Here is a 23,115-nt window from a genome sequence, read left to right on the forward strand (position 1 = left end):
CCAGACTGTGAAGGGCCTTGCGTGCCCAGCAGGTAATGGAGAGTCCATGGAAATCTTGAAGTGAGATTACTTCTGGCAGGTGTAGGCTGGCTCCCTGTACATCTCAGAGATCCTGGAGGTCTGGCCTGTGTTGAAGCAGTCCTTGAGTAGGGCCAAGGATCCTATCTAGTTCCATGGCTACAGCAGTTGGATCTCCCACAACTTCAGAGACATCAGAGCTACGCCCCAGGGCCAGATTATGGAGACCCTCTTCATAATCAGTATACCAGAGAATCCTCCTCAGCCCGAGGATCCCCTCATAGCTAAATTCTAGACCCTCCAGTGCTGAATGGTTTGTCTCCCCAGCCACTTTGGCCCAACCCTTTGCATAGACAGATAGAAACACACACATACACCCAGCCTTTCCCCTAAGTCACATAAAGAAAATAAGGTAGGCCCTGGCTGGTGTGGCTCAGTTGGTTGGGCATCATCCTGCAAAGCAAAAGGTTGCCAGTTCAATTCTGGTCAGGGCACATGCCTGGGTCGTGGGTTTGGTCCCCGGCAGGGACAGAAGGCAACTGATCAATGTTTCTCTGTCATATCAATGTTTCTCTCCCTTTCTTTCTCTTTCCCATACCCTCTCTCTAAAAATAAGTAAATAAAATCTTAAAAAAAAAAAAAGAAAGAAAGAAAGAAGAGAAGGTATACTTTACACAAAAAGAGGCAAGGTAAACCTGGAAATCCCTAAGTCACCTACTGGCCTTAACTTCCCAAGTAAGTGCCCCACATGCAAGGGGGGCTGGCTCCCCACTGCCCAACTCCTTCACAGTAGTCCTGGAAAAGATGGTAGGATAGGATGGAAAACTGTTGGGAAGCAATGCCCAGCAAGACCAGGCTTTCACCATGAGAAGCACTTAATATTCCCTGGGGTCCTTGGAAGCTTAAGGCATAGGCCATTCACTCATGCAGCACATCTTTAGTGAGCACTTTCTACTAGAGACTGTAAAGGAGGTGATACCACATTGGGAATCAGAACCTTTTCCTTCCCTCTCTGCTTGAATGGATAAAGGGTTGGAGGAACCACTAAGATAACCTCAATCTTCCGAGTCAGCCCCACCCCTCTCAATCCTACCCACCCCTGAGCCGATGAAGGTCTAGAGGAGACCAGCCTGAGCCTAACTTAGAACAAATGAGTCAGGTGGATAGATGGATGGGTGGATTACCGATGGATAAATAGATGAGTAGATGGGGGGAGGGGATGAATGTGTGGATGGCTATATGAATGGATGGATGAATAGGTTTTCAAGAGCCTAGAAAGTCTATCCGTTGACCCTATTTTGGGATGAGGGAATGACCACCACTCACTCCTGTATCCTGTCTCTCCCTGCTGGTTCTAATAGCTGTAGGCTGGGCAAGGGAGGTGGGAGGGGATGGTCAGGCCAAATGAGCTAAATGAAAGAGAAAAAAATTTTTTTTAAAAAAAGAACAAGTGAGTCAGGCAAACACCTAGCTAGCCCCCTGATCAGGGTCTTGGTTAGGACAAAAAGTTTGCTCTTTAGCTCTATAATCAACTAATAAGACAAAACAGAGCCTGGTTGGGTCTCCTTGTCCTGCCAGACTGCCTATTCAGGTCGATGCCAGAAACCTTCCCGCTTCCCCACACAGCATGCTGGAGGAGCAGAAAGAGCTTCCTGGGGGAGACTCAGAACCTTCTGAGCACTCCTTTCCCCAGCTGGCCTGGGCTCAGCAGGAAGATGGCTCCTGAAGACCACACCTTCCCCTCGCCTGGCACTGCTGAGGGAAAAAACCTCATAACCCCACCAGCTCAGGTTTTGTACTAGTGTGGAAGGAGCATCTTCCCTCAGGAGCCCAGAGACATCCCAGGGACAAGCTGCCTGGCTTGCAGTCTCCCTCAGGAGCCAGGCCCTATCTGGAGATGCTAGCTGTGACATAGGGACAGGTCCCTTCTTTCCCCTTGAGTATGATCCTTTGAGGAGCAGTCCATACTGGGGAGGCCTCTCATTCGTAAGAGTGAATCTTCTGTCAAAAAAAGAGGGTCAGTGGCGTTGGGAGACATCTCAGAGCTCATCTAGTCTTCTCCCAGGTTATGGCAGGCATCTAACCCTGCCCTCACCCAGAGCCTGACTGGGTACAGAGCCTGGGCTCGCACACTCTCAGGGACAGGAAGCACACTGTACCACTGGGTGAGCCAACACCCTGACCCTGGCTCCATCCTGAGGAGCCCAGGAGATTCAGTCTGCATTTGTATGGGACAGGCTGACTTGGCTAAATAAACAGCTCTTCCTCCCTCTCCTGGCCACCACCCACTTTCCCCTCGGATAACTACCTCCAATGCAGATGTGCCCTGCTCTTGCCCAGATACTCTGCTTTCTCCTGTGCTTTGACAGGGGCTGAGCATTGGGTGTACTGGTCTTACAGATAAATAAAGCACCCAAGGAGATCCACAGGCTTTTTCTCTTCTTCCCGCTCCCTAGAGAGCAGTGGTAGGGGGACCTTCCCCCTCCCTGAAAACCCCCAGGCAAAGGGGGCTGGAAGACAAGCTGAGGCAGTGCTCTGCCCTTCCTCGTTCCCTTAGGCTGGAGCACAAGAAGCTGTATCTTAACCTTTTCCAGCTCCCCGAGGAGAACATCCTAGAAGTGTGGTCTCTGCCAAGGGTTCTAAAGCCTTTAATTTGATTTCCCTCACACAGGCAATTGTTGTAATTATTCTGATTAGGAATCATTACCCAGTACAGCCTCTGCACCCGACAGGCACAATGCATCCAGCGGCAAGCTGCGGTGGGGCAGGCGGGCCCAGCCGCACCTCCTGGAGGAGCTGACAGCAAACAAAAGCCATCAATAGGGAGTTCTGGGTGAGTTAATGAAGTGCTCATATGCCACAAGAAGCCAACAGTAAAGCTAAACAAAAACACCTCCAGTCCCGGGGGCCAGTCCCACAGTGCCACAGCTCAGCTCCCGGACTTCCCAACCTGCCCAGCGCGGGCGGCCCAGAACCGGCCAGCACAGGACCGGGCGGGGGCCCTCCACCAGCCTCCTGGCAGCACTTGGACATGTTGTCAGTAACCCTGACAGGAACAGCTGGAGATGACAGATCAATGGTTCAATACTCTCAACAGCATGTCACTGATGTGACAGCAAATGTTATTCTAATCAAGCCATAATCATAGTCAAATTACACAGCTACGTTCTCAGGAGTTGGGGGGAAGAAAGGCAGCAGGAAGGGGTCAGAGGTTAGGAATTAAAGGTCACTCAACCTACCTCCAGCACTTGCTGCAGGCTTGGCTGACCATCCACCATGGCTTGAATAATCCCGGTGAGCTGCAAGGAAACATAAAGAGCCAATGGATGGAAAACTCAAAGTTGGGCTGAATTCTTTCTTTTCTGTTTCTCTCCTTTTACTGTAAAGAACTCTGGCCTGCACTGCTTTAGGCTGAGAATCTGACAGGAGCCTTGGGAATAAAGTCCCAGGACACGCTCTAAACTTCCTAACAACACGCTGCCCTGAAACAGGGATACGCAGCTACCTGCTGATCCCAGGGTGCATCTCGTTCCTGTTTCAGCTCTCACATGCAAAAGTAAAAACAAAAACAAGATTTTACGTGTCTTTTGTGTTCAACAGGCTCCATAATGCCCCACAAATTAAAATCTCAAGTGAATTCACCTCCAAGCTTCACAGAGGCTCCTGTCGGACTTAGGAAATAACCACACAGGACAGGCACACTCGGTTTCCAGTCCACCCCTTCTCTGGGCCTCGGTGCCCAGCAGTGCCCCAGTGCCCAGCAGTGCCCCCTCTAATGCCAGGGAAGGGCCGGGGAGTCCCACAGGCATCCACCCTTCACCCTGCGTACCTGGGCCCTCAATACCAACTAGCCAAGCGGGAAACAGCACCTTTAACTGATGGGGAAACTCAGTCAAAAAAGCCTAGTGTACAAACCTGGTCTAGAGAATTGCTGACTCACAGGCCTATGCTTCACCAAGGTCAGGCTTAGGTTGAAACAAGCTTGTTGCTTTGATTTGTTTAGAAGTGAAAACATCCCTTAAGCACAGGCTACAACGGACTGCCTCCAGGATCTGAGGCAGGAGGTCCCATCCACAGAGCCGGACTCGGCTGGAAACCACCATGCCGCTCCCAGAGAGAGGGGCACCGAAGGCTTGCGTGGAAACTTCTATTTTTTTTTTTAAGTGTTGGGGGGACAGATTAAACTCCAATTAAACTACAATTACATTTAATGAATACCAAATACCCAACTCACAGAAACCGCTGGCACTAAGAGGGAAGGTTATTTTCTCATAGCAACTTACAGGGAATGGTAATACACACCTTTTAGGGAAGAAATTTTCATTTTAAGAACGCTGAGTTCCTCTAGGTGGGTTTCTGTAGTTCATCAAGTCATTATTAGGTGGTATTTTAAGGAAGTGTAAGGACACAGCCACTCTATTTTATATTCCAGAAACTGTTTTTATATTAATCTGTATTTTAATTGGGTAACAGCTGCTGCCTACAGACTTCCCATGGTCTAAAAGGAAAATAAATTAGAAAGATTAACTACACTGTTGTTTCACAAGGCTTTAACCCACAGCATGCCCACCCGGCTGGCACCTTCACACCCTTTCCTTGCTTGGGAGACCAAAGAACTGCCCAGCAGAGGGAGGGCCTGAGCCAAAGAGAAGAAAGGATGGTCTACTGAGGGCAGGAGAGGGGGTGGTGGGAGATGAGCCCCGGGTCAGCAGCTTTAATCTCGGAGTGCTAAGACTCCTTTTATTTAGCCAACAACTATTCATGGAGAGCCTGCTCCGTGCTGGGTCCCATTATACGAACCAGGGAGCCAGCAGTGAAGAAAAACATGAAAACCTCCATCGAATCTGTGTTCTTCTTGGCAGCCCTCTCCTATGCCCAGCCCTGCTAGCACCCAGAGCCTGTACACCTTCCAGAGCCACACTGAGCAGGCAGCTGCCCTGTGTTTTTTCTCAGGTATACAGGGGCCAGAGTCCAGAGCAGACCTCTTACCGACTCCAGCTCCCAAATCCAGATGATTGACTACTGCCCATGGACCCACCGCTGCCCTTTCTGGCCCAGCTTCTCTACTGCTTAGTTCTTCCAAAGCCAAGCCACATCCCCACGCTTGGAGCTGGGGCTTTGGGTCAGGACTATCCTGGAAAAGAGGGCTCACGTGGCCGTCTTACTTCTCGGAAAACTCCAGGGTCTGCATGCCCATCTCATATCTGGTCTGAGTTCCTGGGGCAAGGGTATGGCTACTCCTTTTCTGGGCTCCCACCAAGGGTCACTCAGATCAGCTGAACACTGACGGGCTTCCAGACACAAAGGAAACCAATGGCACCCTTGCCAAGAACCCTCCCTCCTTGGAGATGGAACTTTGGTCAGCATCTCTGTACACCAGAAGCACCTGCTCTGGGTCCTAGGAAAATCACTGCCTTGGGAGAGAATATCACTCTACCAAAAGGGAAAACCAGAGGTGCTGCTTTGCAGGAGCTTTCACTACGGCCTAGGCCTGCCTCTTCCCACACTAGGGAGGGGGTTGGGGGTCCCAGAATACTGGGCTTTCTCAAACTGCTCTCCAGTGGCCAGTAATCTTAGAATCATCAGCCTGGGAGGAACCTAGTAAGTTCCCTCTCCATGCTTCCCGTACCACTGTGGTCCAGCAAAACAGGGCTTACCCCTGACTTCCTAAAGGACTTGAACTCAACCCCTAGAGGCACAGGGGCTTGAACTCTTGGTTCAACTAGAGGCAGCTTTCCAGGGGGAGGCCACATTCCCCTGCAATAATTCCTCCAAGGATGGACTACCATCTTATCAGCTCTACCAAGGCACTGGATGAAGATGGGGTGAAATTAAGAAAGTTGGTCCCTATACCTGATACTGACAACCAGTAAGATACCTACCTGTAAGACTTATACCATAAGCTGTGAGGGAGAGAGAAAATGTAATAAAATAAATACTGGGAAGTTCTACCTTAGGCATAACTTAAATCTTTCATGCTACAGTTGAAGCTCATTCACACTTGGGTTAATATATATTTGTAAAAAGCTTTCCCATCCTCACAATGAAAGGTACTAGAGCAAAGCCAAGTATTATTAAGCTGAGAACCAGGGCTCACAGGCTAAACAGAGCTCAGAGACCTTAACCACTTAAAGCAGGAGAGGTGAGAGGAAGAATTAATGCGTGCTCCGGGGTTCCTTTCACTGAGGGATTACAGATTAACTCCCGCTTCCCCAGACTCGGAAACCGCAAGGCAAGGGGCTTTTGACCCTGACTGATAACCCGGCTGGCTACTGAGATCCCCTACCCACACCAGGGCTTTATCCAGGAATGAGCTGGCTTCATCATAAACACTAGCAACTACAGGAAGCAGCCCAGGACACTTGGTGCCAATAGCATGTCACATCCAGCACTTTCTCCTTTCACAGTTTATCTCCAACACAATCGTATTCTGACACCAAGACAGTTTGTTGATTACATAAGCACTTGTCTCTGGCTGCAATCTGATAATCAGAACCCACTCCTCCTGCTCAGACAAAGAGACCAATAAATCTCACCCTTTGTAAGTGCAGGTGCAAGAGAAAACCCTTTACTGGCATTTAGCAAAATGGGTATTTTTGTAGTTTTTTCATGACAATGACAATGGCAAAAAAGACTGCCCATGGTCAGGGACTGTGTGGCAGTCCAGCCGCTGGAGACAGAGATCTGCTGAATTGGAGCAGGTTCTGAAGGTGGTAAAGAAAGGGCTTGGGAAGGAATGAAACACCTCCCATCCTATCTCTGTCAGAACCATGTCCCCAGGCCAACTGTCAACTGAAACTAAGAAAGGACTTCAAGAGGGCCAATAACATGTTCATGACACAGAACAGGAAGAGCCTCTATGCGTGGGCTACAAACTTAACCAAAGCAGAATCCCTCTTTCTGCTGCCAGCACCAAGCCGATCTCTCTCCGCTCCACACAAGCACGCGCCAGAGTTCTTAAGAACTTCGTGTACACGAAAAAAAATTCTACCAGAGGAGCTGCTTAGGCACAGCCAGGGGCTTTGAGGTTGTTCCCTCTAGCCGGCAAGACAGCCGCTGCCAGGTAGCGTGAGGTCTGAGAACAATAGCTCTCATCCTGTGCCCCTGTCTCTCTCTGCACAGCACTGCCACGAGGTATGGAGACAGGGCAATGTCTGCATGATCCGAGGTTTTCCGAATAAGACTTTACTTGCTCAAAAGAGCAAATCAGCAGTAGTTACTCTAGCACAGGCCAGAGTAACTGTGGTTGAATAATTCCTTGATAAGATTCATTCATTTAAGGAACACATATTAAGTGTTTGCTTGGTACCAGGCCCTAATGATGGAAAACAGGTGGATCAGATCTAGTTTCTGCCCTCAAGGAACTCACAGTTTAGTGGGAAGACAGATAAACAATTACAGTATAATGTATATGGTCAATGTTATTTTGGGGTGAGCACAGCCCAGCCTTCCCAGGCTTCTTAGAGGAGGTGACCCTGAGCAGAGTCCTAGGGGACAAGCAGGGGCTGGGGGAGGAGAGTGCTAGCATCACCCAGGTGAAGGACCATCACGTGCAGAGGCAGATTGTAAGAAGGTGACCTTTAGATGAGGAACGTGAGGGGAAGATGAAGCAGGGAGATATGAGGCTGGACAAAAAGGCAGGGGCCAGGTCAGGGAGCGTTTTGAGCTCTGGAAGCCCCAGACAGACTGCAGACTCAGTGCCTCCAGCAGAGCCACACCTTCACTTTCATAACAAGGACTTTCCAACACCCCCTTGCCTACTATCATCCAAATTATGTATGTGTGTCCTTGAGTGAAACTTTCTGGAAAAAAGCAACATAGCTTTCATCATAGTCCCACAATCCTTCCCCCCTCCTAAAAAAGAAAACAAGCAGCAGCAGCCCTACTCTAAAAAATATCCCTTTTCCCAACACTACTGAGCACCCACTCCTGCGCAGGCCGAGCTCCAGCAGCATTCTGTTCCATCCCTAAGCAGGCAGCAACCTTGACAAATCGGGGCCTCCTTGTCTATGCCAAGCAGCCTAGCTAGAGCGGAGTCCCCCAGGGGGGACTTTCACACAGAGAAGAGGAAGAGAAGGACAGAGAACACTCCACTTTCAGACCACTGGAGGGCTCAGGTAACTGGCTGGTATAAGGAAAGTTTTCCCTTCCCTTACCAACAGGAAGCGGATTTTCATCATCATTAAAATGTTACTTTTTTGAAAGGGGCAAAAAGGACAGATTAGCACCCCCTGGTGGTATAGGTAATTCCCAGGGAAAGGATGAAAAAAACCGTAGACCCCAAAGGAAGCAAGAACCTCAGTATCGTTAGCTGGAACAATGAAAGACTTGAGAGACTGGACACCTTGGCAGGCGGATGCCTGCAACAGAAGGCCCACCAGAGCCAGGCAGCAAGCGCTGGCATCAAGTCCAGGAATGACCCTCGGGGCCTCATATCTGGGCTAAGGCTGCCGCAGAGCTCGCTGAACCCTCCCACCAGCGGCAGGCAGGTCCTTCCTCCACACCAAAGAGATTGTTTTGGGATTACTCAAACACTTCTTTCCTCCTGTTTCATTCATATGTTCAAAAAAGTAGGTCTGTAAATAAAGGCACAAAGTCTCTAACATACCCCAGCCCCAAATTCTGAAAGAATTCTAGAAACACTTGTGTCCTCCCATCACCTCTGTTACCACATATTCTTGACCATTCTTGGGATTTCACCATAGCCTGTGGCCACCACGGAGAGTGTAACATAACACAGCCCAGGGGAAAGAGCCACAGAAGCTCTCCGTACAGTCGGGAGAGTCAGCACTCTGACAGGGCCTCCTCCCTGCCAAGGGCTCACTTATGTGGGCCTCCAGCAAGCATCAAAATCTCTGTTAGTCCCAGCTCCCATCTGTAAAATGGGGCCAGTACTAACCTGCTTACAAGGAGGCCAAGCAGAGCACCAGACTAGGACGAGGAAAAGGACATTTCAGCCTTGGCCAGGCTGGGCTCATACTCTACTTGGACTGCTCCTCTTTCCTTGGTGAGAAACTGTGCTTCCCACAACAGGGTTTCACATAGGGCTACTTTCCTCAGGGACAGAGAAACATCACCAGAAAGCTAAGAAAGCTGAACCTTTCCTTCTCAGAAGCTAAAACCTTCACCTGTTGCCAAGGGGCCCAAAGGGAAATGAAACTGAAAAGAAGCTGAGCTCCAGAAGCACCATCCTGCTCCTAGAACCCAAGTGCCAGGTCCCCGGGAAGGACAGGAATGCAAGGAAGGGGAAATGTTGGGGAAGCTGGGACAGATTGTGCCACTGCTTTCCCTGGGTCTCCAATGACCAGAATGACCCAAGTGGAATGGCAGACTTTGTAGAGCCAACTGCGGGGTCCAATACGCACCCACTTTAGCCGATAAGAACTTTCACTAATCGGCCTGTATACCAATGATCCAAAAGCTCCTGCTCCAACAGCCCTTGCTGTTCAGTTCCAGAGCCCTTACCTCTGTGCAGAAGGGAGTAAGCTGTGGATGGACTACAGGCTGGACATACATGTGAAAGGTAGACTCAATCTCCATGGTCCGGCCATTTAACTTCAGGATGGGGAACTCGATGATTTCCTGGAATAGCAAAGACAAAGAAGAGAAAAAAATAAGTTTTTATTGTTTATTTTAGTTTTTTTTTTAATCAACCATTTCAAATAGTAACTCCGAGAGTCAAGAATGAGGGAGTGTTTTGAACTCATCACTTCCTGCCAGGCCAAACCCAGACTGAGTGAAATGGCGCTAACTCAGTCACAGCCCCAACCCGCCCACTGTGAATATTCTCACAGATTCCAGGGACGAGACACATGTGCCACCCCACCGTCTGGAAAGGAGAAGTAAGACAGTCTGCCCCAGTTTCCCCAAGTGGCTCTCTACCAGAGGCTGGCTCACTCCAGCCCCTAAAAGTCCTCCCCTCCTTCCCCAGCCCAGGTCCCTGCCCTGGGAGGGGCCTGGATCTCCAGCCATACAGACAACTGGCCATCAGACCAGGGCACAGCTTCCTGGACGTGAAGTTTAAACAGAGCTGAGTTTCTTCATCATTAGTTTTTACCCCCACCAAAAAAAAAAAAAAAGATATATAATAAATAAAGCCGAAGGGGAGACTAAAGAGGAAAAAACTGAGTAAGAGTAATAGGAGCTACTGCTTCCTACCTTTCTTTCAGGCAGTAAGCTCTCCCCCCTCCCACCGGCTCCCCCACCCCAAATCGCTTAACCAGCCCTTCCCAGTCCACTGGAACGTAATGGAAGAGAAGGAGGAGGAGTGACAATTTGTTTGGTGTCTCTAAGATTAATTTGTCTCCGTTATTTAATAGAGATGCACAGCACACCAAGGTCCTGGTGTGCAAACAGGCTTGCAGAAGGCTGGCTGTGCAGCAAGCCTCACACATCGCTCCCGGGAAGGGAGGGACGCATGGAGGGGGGGCGGGGGGAGAGGGCAGGGGAGAGCACACACGCACCGGAGAGAAGAGGGGAAACGAGCAGAGAGAATAAAAAAAATTATTGCTTTTTAATATTCAAAAACAGTTTGCGAAATTTAATCAAAGCAGAGGAAAAGCTAACATTTTTACTACTTTGACATTTTTATTAGCGCTTTCATAAATTTTTAAAACATGAATGGAATTAGTTTACAACACACACACACAAAAACTGCCTGAAAACATCTGGAAGAGACAAATAGGAAATAATAAAATAAATAAATAAAAGCAAAATCCTCCGAGTAAAATTAGCATGTGGAAAAGGCCTCCACTGCAGAGAGAGAGAGAGAAAGAGAGAAGGGGGGCTCTGCCCAATCAACAGCCCCAGCAGTCAGTTCCAGTCAGTTCCTCTCCCAGGGCCCCCACTCTGGAGAGGACCTTTCCAGTGTCGCTAAATTCAAGGCCAACTGGATCTCCCCAGGGACAGCCTGGAGAAGCAACAGGGAAGCTGTTCCGCACCTGATGACACGCAAGAAACAGGCACGTGGAAAGGCGGGCGAAATGGCCAACGTCCCGCCATCCTGGGGCAGCTAGGCACCCTTCTCCTAAACAGACCCACCGTCAAACTTGTTGTTAAAGCAGCTATTTTCATCTGACAGATTACAGCAGGACTGAAGACCAAAGCAAGGCGATCAGGCTTCATGATGGAGAAAGTCAAAGGTTCTGGTTGCCTGGTCTCCCTGGGGTGATCCCCAAAGATGGGGAAGCTGACAGGAATCCCCAAAGTAGGAAGGGCAGGGATGCTGCAAGGTTGGAGCCAAGGGGGAACAGAGAAGACGCCCAAGCTGCTGTTTGGACTGGGTGATGCTTCTCCTCTCAACGTGTTCCCCAATTCCCTGGGCCTCTCATTGGCCACACACACTATAAAACCGGCCAAGTGGAAGAGTGTTTTGCCAAACACAAAATTAAAGCACACATACACAACACACATATTGGTCCCCCTTAAAATCAGATCTCTAAGATCCCCAGGAGCTAACTCTGAGGTGGGGCTCATCTGAGTCAGGCTTATCTGACTCCTTAATTTCGGATTTATCCTTCCTCTCCCATTAAGAAGAAGAAGAAGAAGAAAAAAAAAAAAACCTTCCCAACAGAAAGAGCTCCAGAACCTGGTGAGTTTGGCTGCCCTGGTGTCTCAGGAAACAAATACAGCCAGCTCCTCACTAACAATGTTAGCTGGGCCCACAATGAAATTTAACCTGTGACACAACTGTACTTTTCATTTAAACTTTCATTTCAAGAGAAGCAGTGTTTGGAGACCTGCAGTTTGTCCTGCTAATAAAGACAAGTGTTGGGACCTTTAAGGATGCCATTCATCTCTGGCTTTTATTAAATTCAATTTTCTTAAGCCCACGATACATTATGAAATTAGGAGTTGACATTCCTCTGGAAACAAAAATATCTATCAAACACAAATAGAAAAAAACCCTTATTACCAAGAATTTATGACTTAAAAGTTGATCTCTTTCCACTTTTTTACAAGCACATGGTTTGTTTTAGATATCCGAAATGTTATTATGGATCTAGGATTTCATTAGTATTTATTATAAAATAGTAAGTGCTTCAGCCCCTGCTCTGACCAGCATCGAGTCAGCGGCCCCAGTAGATTCTCTGAAAACTTGGCCTGCGGGTTTCCCCACTGCAGCTCCATCTTCAAACTTTCCTGCTACTGGCTTCTTCACCCCTGGGGAAATGGCGCCAACTTGAGCGCTCATCTTCACTACCACTCTCCCAGAGAGGAGGAACAAACAAGCCTCAGCTCCATGAAAAACGAGGGGTAACTCAGAGAGGTTACCCCAAAGTTATAGGTTGATCTCATTAATTTCAAGAGCTTATGAAGACGTGGTTAAGTGCCAGCTCCTAGGGGCAGTTGCTTTGATAATGAAACTTCTTCCCACTCCTTCTCCTTTTCCTTCCTCCAATTTCATCATTCCCTTAGAATGATGAAAGAAGTTTTGGGGTTTTTGGGGGTTTTTATTTTAGGAATAGTTGAGTGTCTGCCTTTAAAAAGGTAGCACCATGAAGGAAAGAACCAGTTTGTATTTACCAGCCAGCCCTCTTTTCTTCCTCTGTTAATATTTTCACAATCCCTTACATTTGTATGTCATTTGCATTCAATTAAACCACCTGTGCCCTACTGTGTGCAGGGCAGCATACAGGTGGTGGAGTGAGATTTAGGGTTAAGGTGTGGACTTGCTGTGAGGGATGCCCACAGACTGCTGAACAGAAAAGATACATGAACAAATAATGAACAACGCACTATGATAAATATCTTAGTGAAGGCACATCCCAAGTGTTAGGCTTTTCAGTTTACAGTGTGCTTTGAAATATAGTTTCCTAGTTTACCCTTAATCAATCCTGGAAGATAGGTCCTATCATCATTATCACTGTCATCATGAGGTCATAGACCAATACTACTTACCAGGCAGGGGCTGCTGGGGGTGGAACAGATAAATACAATGAGATGTGGCTCCTCTCTGTGAGGTGCAAGGGGTCGAGAGAGGCTGACCCCAACATCCTTGGGGACAAGCAGAGAATGGAATCGTTTCATTCCTTCCACCTATTGTTTACTATGTGTCAGACACTCTGCTACATGCAATGATCTCACTGACTCCTCCTAACAACTCATGCAGTAGGAACCATTACTGTTCCCATTTTACAAATACACTAAGGCCCAGAAAGAAGCTGTCATTCGCACAAGGTTATACTGCTAGTAAGGAATGGAGCTGGAACTCCAAATGGGGAAATGAGATTTAAAGAAAGTAGGATTAGCAGCTTTCAAAATCTGAAGAGTCAAGAAAAATCTGATTCTTTTAGTCCGAAAGGCTGTCTTTGAGGAGCTCAGTCTATCTCCTAGGAAGAGCAACTGCTTCAAGTTACCAGAGCAACAAATGTGGACCATCCAGGCAGGAAGTCCTAAAGGACTGCTTCCGAGCAGAGGCCACTATGGGTGCAGGGACGCAGATGGCGCTGTGCTCCAAGCTGGGGGAGGGCAGGAACCAGAAGCCTTCAGTTTGCATCTCCAGCACCCAGTCCCATCCTGGCAGACAGACTTCACTCTCTCCACTTTTGGTGAGTAGAAACGTATGAAAGGGATGATAAATGGCAAGATAGAAGCCAAGCACGTGGCTCTAACAGATAGCACTCTGCTCTGGCAGAGCTCTCCACGGGACCAGAGAGGTGAAGTGATCTACCTAAGGTGGCAAAGGTGGTAAGCCAGAATTCACATCCAGACATGGAATACTCCAAAGCCCGTTCTACCAGATCCCCTGCCTCTCATCTTTAAGTGGTTTCTCAGCTTCTCTCAACTGCTAAAACCCACCAGTGCCCCAGTTTTCTGTTTGCACAGACCAAGGGTTTCCTGGAACACAGGACTTTTAGGGCTAAAAGTGGGACAGTTGGTCACCCTACACCAATCACAAGTTGTTCGCCCCGCTAGGTTGTCCCAGAGTAGAGCACCATAAAACTCAAAAAGTTGATGGTGCATGGGAATTGGCCACAACTTGATAACTAAGGACAAAGCCTTAGAATTTGGGTTTTTCAAAGTATCTTTGTTTCTAAACTAATTGCATCTGCTGTGTCCCTCAATAAAATGCCAGCTATGAATTTTTTTTTAAAGGGAGGAAAGACAGAAAGATAAAAAGGAAGCACCAAGAAAATATTCTTTTCCTTTTTTAAGTGAGCAGAGGTTTAAGCTGGAACGAGGGTTCCAAATGCAGCCACTTTCCAATTGCTCAACTAGGAACCCAGCCGATTTTCTTGATAAACTGAGGACAAAGCTGCAGCAGCATTGCAAATGAAACTGCACACCCCCAATCAGTAGATTACAAGAAGTAAATGTATAGGTTGCTTACAGGGTATTCAAACTCTCTTCAACTGCAGTATCTGCAGTGATAAGATCATATTGGAAGATAGAACAACAAAAGGATTTTAAGCAGGAGGGACTTAGGTTAGCCTTGGGATTTCTTGACAGTGGGACAGAGCTTTAGGGAACCACAGTATTCTAGCGAATACTGTAGCGAACCACAGAGCTTTTCCCCAAAGCACAGGTTCCCCTTTGCCTGAGCGGATGGCTCTATGGTCCTGTCTGAAATAAGGGAATGAGCAGATCATTTTTCATGGCTTTCCCCTCTCAACCTAGGAACTGGCATTCCCTCAATTTACAGACAGTAACAACTAATATATCTCTTCCCTTCATCCTCTGAAGAAAATTTCAAAACGTGTGTGCCCCTGCATAGAAAGTTTTGATAAAATCCAAAAGCAACATCACACCATAAGGCAGAAAAAGTAGTACTTGGCAAAAACATGGGTTTTATCCAAATATTTGGTTTTTGGATAAAAGTCCCATAAATGGCAGGTCCTTTCTCCAAGGGATCAAGGAGCTTCCTGGCCACAGTGAAGAGGGGAAGTTAAGAGGGAGAGGTGAGGGCTGCACTGGGCAACAAATGGGGCATGCTTTGCTTAACAGTTTCTTCCTTGGGGGGAAAAAAAAAGACATTTTATGCACAAGGAGCTTATTTCTTAAACAAACACTCGTGGTTTTGATTTACACCACAGCCTGCTCCTAAATAATTTATGGCGGGTTAAATTTATTGCCGAGCCCTGGCTGGCTGCAAATTCGAATTGCCAAATAATTAGATTTTAGGGCAAAGCTTATAAATTACCCGTCGATTTGTCCGGACTTGTTTGTCAGTTGCTTTGTGCTTCGGGTCATCTTTGGCATTTGGCTGTTTGGGTTTTAATTGCTGATTTACACTTTGACAGATGAGAGCTGATACTAGAAGTTTCAGGACAAGGAAGGGTAAAAAAAATCGGAGCTTTAAAGGGCTGATTTTTCACCTACATGTCCCTCTTCACCCATCCCCATAGACTCCAAAGCAATTAAAATGTAGAAAAGAGGCTGAAAATGAATAACGCTATTCTTTGTTGGGGGCGGGAAACAGTGAATTATAATTTACAGAAACCTGAATTTAAAAACATATATTTAATTTCAATAAATGAAGGAGACCAAAAGTCTTAGAAACTGTATCCTCACCCAGGGGTGTGCATGGCTGTGTCTACCTCTATGCGCACAAGACTCTGGATCAGCCTCAGCTCAAACATTTTTAGATATTCAATAGTAGTAACTTCAGATATTAGTGGCATCTGTGAAGCCAACCCTTCAGGGCAGCAAACAACCAAATGATTTTTTTGTAGCTACCTGTATACATGTATTTGTCACAGAATTAATTGAAACAAATCTCAGGTTATATGTAGGAGAGGCGCCCTAGAGGCAGCACTGAGGGAGGGCATGGAAGTGGTGCCAAGTCCAACTTACCATTCCTTTGGAAGGAAAAAAAAATCTCTCTGCGTAGTGCCTGACTCTGTCCGCTATGTTGATAGGGGGCCTGCAGGCTCTCGCTACTCTCCCTGAAGAATTGGGGCCTGCCTCTCAGTCACCTGCTGTACCCCCAATAGCGTATTATGAGGCCATGAGTCAGAATAACAGTAGTGGTAATTCTACTAGTAAGAGCGGACACATATAGCTCTTACATGCCAGGCACTATCCTAAGCACCTGCATGTATCCTCCCAACAGTCCTGTAAGATTGGTACTACTGTTAACCCCATTTTGCCAATGAGGCAAGTGAGGCATAAAGAGTACCAGTGACTTGCCCAAGGCAAGCCACACTGCAAGTAAGCGGTGGAGACTAGGCTCAAATCCAGACAGTCCGATTCTGGAGTCCACGCCCTGAACCACTATGCTATGTTGCTTCTCATTTGAACAAAGGCTGCCCAGCTTCCCTCCCTATGGAGGTCAGGTTCTACATTCCGGGACTTGGGCATATGCAGCCAAAGCCTGTTCAGTTAATCACCCAACAAGGTGGGGAAAAGTCATGCAACATTCTTGAGATCACAAGATGAATCGGAGGCTTGGTTAGACAAAGACCATTTTTCTAGTCAATGCAAAAACTGTACTAAAGATCCACTAGCTGGGGAAGAAGAGGTGGGGGTAAGTAACAGGTGATCAAGCCAGGGCCAGGCCCACCCAGGCAGGCAGAGGGTTCTGATCAGGCAACTTGGATTAGAACCCAGAGAGGCTGTCTGGGCTTCAGGAGGCCTTGTTCAGTAACCCCATCCATAGCTCCAGGGGCTCCGGTCTTATCACAGAAGCCTGCATCCCCACAGGGTGCTTCACAGATTCCCTGTTCTCTGTCCATGCCTGAAGCCCAGATGCTGGGACAGGGAAATGGTTGTGCTAACATGATGGCAGATTTTGAAAATCACTGGCCCGTAAGCAAGCAATACACAGACTGACAGCCTGCCCACAATGTGCTGAACACTTTCTCACACACTGGCTCATCTGGTCCCATATCTCTGTAAGGCGGGCAGGAATTACTACCCTATTCTATGGAGGAGAAAGCTAAGGCAGTCAGTGTTCTCAACACATGCTCCCTCACAGGCAGCATCCCTGCAACTGAGAATGGACACACAAGTTCCTGGCCTCCATCCCAGATTTTCTGAATCAGAAACCCAGAGGGTGGGGCCAGCAATCTGTGGCTTAACAAGCCCTCCAGGTGGTTCTGATGCTTGCTAAAGTTTGTGCAATATCCTGAGACACCAAGTTGGGGGCTCCTCACCAACATCACCAACCACCACATTCCACACGTCATGAACTTCCTTTAAGGACCACCCCAGCATTGTGTCTCTAGTCATGCGAAAGTAGACCTTATCACAATGGCAAGTTTCATCCCATTCATTAGTGCGTTAGTCCTCCATCCCCAACTAACTACCAGTTCCTTTGAGTTGATCATTCAAATGCTTCTAGTGGTGGAAAAAAAAAACATGGAAAATGCAGATTGTCCCTGGATCCCATTTCCAACACTACAATCTCAACCCATGGCTCTCAGTCTGCAACACGCTTTTGGAGAGCAAGATTCCAAGCTTGCTAGCCAGTTAACATCCTATGTACCTAATCATCACCACCTACCTCCCATAGGCCAATGGCCAAACAGCTCATCAAACAGATCCTAGAGGAGTAACCACCTACATCACCACTAAAGAACTCACCTGTATCAGTTCTCACTGATATGGATCTTCAGCTCAGAGCATCCCATTTACAACAACCCCAGGTTCCACACTCTACTCCTTACCAAATCTCTTAGCACCGCTGACTCCCAGGAGCCCACTAGTATCCACAAGAGCTATGAGCTCAACAATGCGTTCACAGTTCCTACTCTGGCTAACTAACTTTGCCCCCAACCTCACTGTGGACCCTGCATGCTCTTTCCTTTCAGCAACTTCGGAATCTCCAAACAAGAATCTCTGCCAGCATTTAGCCTTCAGACCAGACCTTAGAAGGACCTCCCCAGGACTAGACAATGACCACAGCACATGTAATAGATCTGTTACGCTGCCCACAGACCAAGATCCCCCGCTATATACAGGGATCGGACCAAAACAGCAGCCCATCCCAAGGTACCGCTACTTCAGGTTTAAAGCTTCCCTGTTATCTGTCTCTCCCTCCAGGGTCTACTTGACCCTTTCTGATTCTCTTGGCACCTAACAGGGCTCTGCTTATGGTAGCACTCAGTACACACAAACGCTTCTCTGCCTGTCCCCCCAGCCGGCTTGCCCTTCTGCTGCAGACCTGTCAGCCTTTGGGGCTCATGTCAATCTGGAAACACTCTTATTTCAGGCTTTTAAGCTATAGCTCAATTTTCACAGCTAAAGTTCAAAACATCACATAAATGTATGACTATGGGGGCTTTTTAAGTATTGTGAACCAAGATAAGAGAATAAAATATAATCATCCCAATGGCATCTGAATTAAAATGATACAGGACCCTTTCCCCCAACAAGACACCAAGATGGAGAAAGCATTTGCTAACATCAGTTTCCTCATGACAAAGTAAGAAATGCAATCAATATCAGCGAGAAAAAATAAACAAGACAGGATGGGGCACAGGAAAAAAATGAAGCCTGTGGGCTTAGCCTAACTACTCCTCTGGAATTCACCTCCCCACTATCCCTTCCTGACCTGGCTCTCCCTCCATGGCTGGGTACCTGTTGCTGCTGCTCCAAGGGAGAGCTCAACCCCCACCCCCTCGCCTTCTAGTCGTCTCTGCTGTAGCAAATCTTCCCTTGTTACCCAGGCCTCCTGCCTCTTCATTAATCCTTCCTTCCCAACGGTTCATCTGTTTGAAGGGTATAAACCTCCCTGATCTATGGAAGGTGGGTCTTCCCGAGGGTTGCCTAGTAGATCCAGATCCAAACTGCCAGTACTTTTGGAGGTAGGGATAGGGTGTCATGTCATTCTCCAGCCCTTGCCTCTCTCCAGAGAGACACAGCAGCCTAACCCAGCGCTGCCTTCAATGGCAGCAGAGGCATCAGATGAGCCCTCCGTGAAGATGCCTCAAAGCCTCAGCTCAGGTATTTCGACATTGACCTTCGCCCTTTCTGCTCACACTTTATTGGCTAAAATTCTCTTAAGCCTCTTCAAACCTTTGTAATCTCACTCATAGCATCCCAATAAGACCTTCTGTCTTGAATGCCAGAAATACCATGTCACTGATACCAATAAACGTACAAACTAAATGGTGAAATCTCTGCTAGGTTCAGAGTCTTCATCTTCCCTCTTCCTCACTTTCAATATTCCCACAAACAAGCACCCAATTCAGTTCCCTTTTTTCAAACTTAGCTCAATTCCTCCCGGATAACTCTGAGCACGTTCTGCAACAGTTCTGAGAAGGCTAGGACCTACTTGGCCCCTTCCAGTCTCCTAGGTTTCTCTTGCCAGGAAACCTATGCGACCCTTCCCTAAACTGCAAGCAGGGTTGATCAATCCCCGCCTTTGTGCCCCACTGAACCAAGCACTTACCTACGTGATAGTAGTTATACTGCTAAATGGTGTCTACTCTCGCCAAGTATGAGCTCCTTGAGGGTAGGAGCATTTTCTCCTTGTCTTTATGTCCCCAGCATCTAACACAGAGCTTGAAGTTGCTATCCAAAGAATTTTGAAAAAGCCTTTTTATTGCTTCTAAGGTGGTTACAATAAGGTCCTTTGCCCATTTCTGGTTTTGTCATCTCCAACAAAAACCTTAAAAGGCAGCTCAATGTCACCCTTAGTTTACAGTCCCTAACTTCATTCCCCCTTTATCAAGGGCCCTATTCTTTAGAGCTCTTCCCCATCACCAACCTTAGCCCAGTGTCTAATGAAATCAGCATTCCAACAGCTGTCTCAGCCCTGGGGAGGCCACCAGGATAGTAAGAGGCTGGCGAGGAGGGAGAGAATGCTTCCTGATTTGTACTAAATTATGTGATGATTTTGTTACCAGTGACTTAGTGCTCCCCAAAGAAAGTTCCTGGCCCCACCCCTAGGCAACTCCATAGACTAACTACACACCATGACAACTTAAAAGTAGAGGGTAAGAAGCTGTCTGAATAGAGCCCATAAACCCACTTCAATCATGTAACACCACCGTGCCATCAGTTCTCCACGCCCTGAGATGTGTACTTTGCTTCTCCATTACTGTGTCTGCTCCAAATAAAGAAGGGGCCTTTGGCTTTCAGGTGAAGTTACAACATGGCTAAGATGTTGGGACAGCCAATGCTTGTTCCCTTTCAGGGAGCAGCAGTGAGGAGTCACAGTGAGAATCAGGGGGAGGGCCATCCCTGTGAGGGACCACAAGGAAACAGCAGGTGGAGGGGGAGGAAGAAGCACCACATTTATGGAGGCAGCAACAAAAAGGACAAAAAGGCCTAGTGAGCTACCCTATTCCCACCACCATCACTGGCCACCAATAGAGGAATTCATTTATAGTGACCCTGAAAGAAGAGAGGTGTTAAAGCACAGATATAACTAAAAAGAAAGGCAATAACTGGTCTGATGGGCAGGGGGAAAATTATTCCAGGAGTCGGGAGCCTGTGCAAGAACACTTACGGCTCACACAGTCATCATAACTCAGCCCCCTCAAGCATTTTGTGCTCTGCTTATGGTGTTAACTTTAATGTCTTAACATATAACACCATTCACACTAACACAAAATACTACACACGCCAGATGAGGCTGAGTTATAGTTGCTGTGGGAAGCATAACTTTGAATTTCCTGATTTTGGTGCATTTAATCTCAACCATAATGTTACATTAACGTCGGTTTTGCATTTCATTTCCCAGTTTAGAAGAATAGCATCAGCGCCTTCGCCTGTCTGTACAGAAAAAAGTGCAGGCTGACTGGGGCCACAGCCAGACAGACCACAACCCAACAACTGGGCTCTCCTGCTAAAAAGCCTGGCCCGACCCCTCCCATTTGGAGGAGCTGCAGCCAGGACAAGTGAGTGGGAAGGGAGGGAGTGGGGAGGGGTGGGTCCTTTCTCTAGGAAACTGCTTTCCATTCACTGGGTGTGTGCAGGAATCACACGCGTGGGGAGAAGGAGAAGCTAAATACAGACCAAGAATACTATGTATGTATTGGGTGGAGGGTATGAAGTAGGGGGAGCCTGCCTCTCAGGCTTGAATGGAGGTGAAGGGAATCCATATAGTTTCATTTGTAGGGATCTTAACCAATTTTCTATAAAGTTTTTTTTTTAAATGTCTCTCTCATAAAGTTTTCCAAAATGTCTCTTCCACAAAGGACTAATAATGATGTGCCAGCAATAAGTTACACTGAAATTCTTCAAATGCCTCTCTCCTATATTATTCCTTCTCATGTCACCGTCCTCTCCCCCACCCTACCCTCCCAAAATAACCCAGCATCTGGACAATTTTCTATAAAAAAGAAACTCCTTTGCTCATGGTTCTAACTCAAAATGCAGATGGAGTCTCTTTAAGGTTTCCTTTAAAAAAAAAAACAAAAAAACCCTTGTGGACAGAGACCAAACACTAGAAAAACCCCAATCCCAAAAGTCATCTTTCTCCAAAGTCACGGGCCCTTGAGCCCTTGAATACGGACGAGAAGGACGACAGTCAGCAGGGCTGCTACAGGGCGCTGGGGAAAAGACTATGTGCCTGGGAGCCTGAGGGGGGGCCAGAGGAAACTCAGGGAGGGTGGGTGGGCAGCACCCAGGCTTCCAATCTGTTTGTGTGGTGGTCTGTACTTCACTTTCCTCAGTTCCATTTGCTTTGGTCTTTTCTGAACTCTGAGGTGCTGAGACAACTGCCCCCAGGTTAAAGACGCACAATTACAGATCCCACCAAAGCTTTCAGGCTGCCCCCTGGGCCGGGGGGTCACCGCCACCACCACTGCATGCACACCAAAATGAGCGACGCGACCTCTGCTAGCAGGATGCAGGAGCCACGATTCTCCTAAGCCACATAAAAACCTCCTTCCATACCAGGAAACAATTCCTAAAGCAAGAAAGGAATCGTATTCCTCAAATTTAGAGTCTATAAAGCATTTTAAACTACCTAAATTAAAATTTAAGTGAAAAAAAAAAGTTTTCAAATGGAAAAACAGTCTCATATTCAACCAATACCTATTATGTTAATCTGAATCAAAACATGTAAAACAAAATGAGTGCAAAAACCAGACAGTGAAAGCCTATTACTGGCAAACCGACCATTCTAGTTTCACCTAGCTGAACAAAGTACAAAAATAAACAGCAAAAATGATGACAAATGGAAAATATCACATTTTACCACGTTTATAACCAATACTGTTACGTACCCAGTACAACAGAGCTTACACCTGTTAGTTTTTCTTAGTGGTATTCCTTTAGGACAGTCCCAATAGGCTGACTCAGGGACTTCTGACAACCAGAGGCAGATGAGAGAATGAACCCAATGCCGAGCCTCCAGATGGGCCCTGGCCCAAAATTTGTTTCTGCCCCTACGTAATGAGGGGTATGACACACTCTCATAAGAATCAGAAGTGTACTCGGCAGAGGCCCGAAGTACTGAGAGCTCCTGGGAGCCAGGCATGAGGGGAGTGGGGGTGGTTCTCATCCACAGCCCCGAGACCATTCCGGGAGCCACACAGACCTGCCCACAGGCTCTCTGTCAAGTGGACAACCACCAAGCCACTCAGAGAGAGCGCTAGGGCAGGCTGACCTAACTGGCACACCCTTTTCTAGTCCTTTTACTATCTCTTCAGAAGTTCATTCTCATTCTTTTCTGATTCCATTTAAATTCCTTTCTTTTTGTCCTTATTAAAATGAAGAGCAAGTTATTATATTTCTTGGAACAATTACTTCCCATATGATGAATTAATTTAGTCTGGACAAGAATCAGTCACTAAAACCACATTCAATTTCTTTTCTTCCTAACTCTTATTTTTGTGCTTCTTATGATTTCGGTTCCTCTTATCCTGAGCTTTTCTAATTTCTGCACTGTCCTTGTTGACCAGAAGACCAAAATAGCAGAGGATCGAAGGAGAACCTGTACTATGAGTACCTCAGTGGAAGGATGATGTCAGATTTGGGACTGACGAGTTCTCCAGTCCACCTTCCAAACTTTCCCTGAATCCTTTTAGGATCTTGCTACCTGCAAACTTTAGGAAAGACTTTTTTTTTCTCTTTTCTTTTTTTTAAGCAGAAGGGTTGGGGAGCTTTAAGTTGCCACTAACAACAGGTCTCAAGTCTCTCCTAAGCTACACATCCCCTTCCCGAGACTAGTTCAATGGACAGTCCAGCAGAGCTGCCTAG

The 23,115-nt window shown here is 47.2% G+C and overlaps 1 protein-coding gene across 10 annotated transcripts in view; it reads right to left on the reverse strand.

Annotated features, from left to right (window-relative positions):
• ERI3 (ERI1 exoribonuclease family member 3) overlaps window positions 1–23,115 on the reverse strand; it is a 122,068-nt gene that overhangs the window by 81,656 nt on the left and 17,297 nt on the right. For all 10 annotated transcript variants that reach the window (XM_053920187.1, XM_053920190.1, XM_071220894.1 and 7 more), the window contains 2 exons: window positions 9,484–9,600; window positions 3,258–3,317 (listed from right to left, as the gene is read on the reverse strand). In XM_053920187.1, coding sequence (XP_053776162.1) covers window positions 3,258–3,317; window positions 9,484–9,600 — 177 coding nt within the window. The remainder of the gene's footprint in view (window positions 1–3,257; window positions 3,318–9,483; window positions 9,601–23,115) is intronic.

The sequence above is a fragment of the Desmodus rotundus genome, chromosome 3 (genome assembly GCF_022682495.2).
Source record: "Desmodus rotundus isolate HL8 chromosome 3, HLdesRot8A.1, whole genome shotgun sequence".
NCBI lineage: Eukaryota > Metazoa > Chordata > Mammalia > Chiroptera > Phyllostomidae > Desmodus > Desmodus rotundus.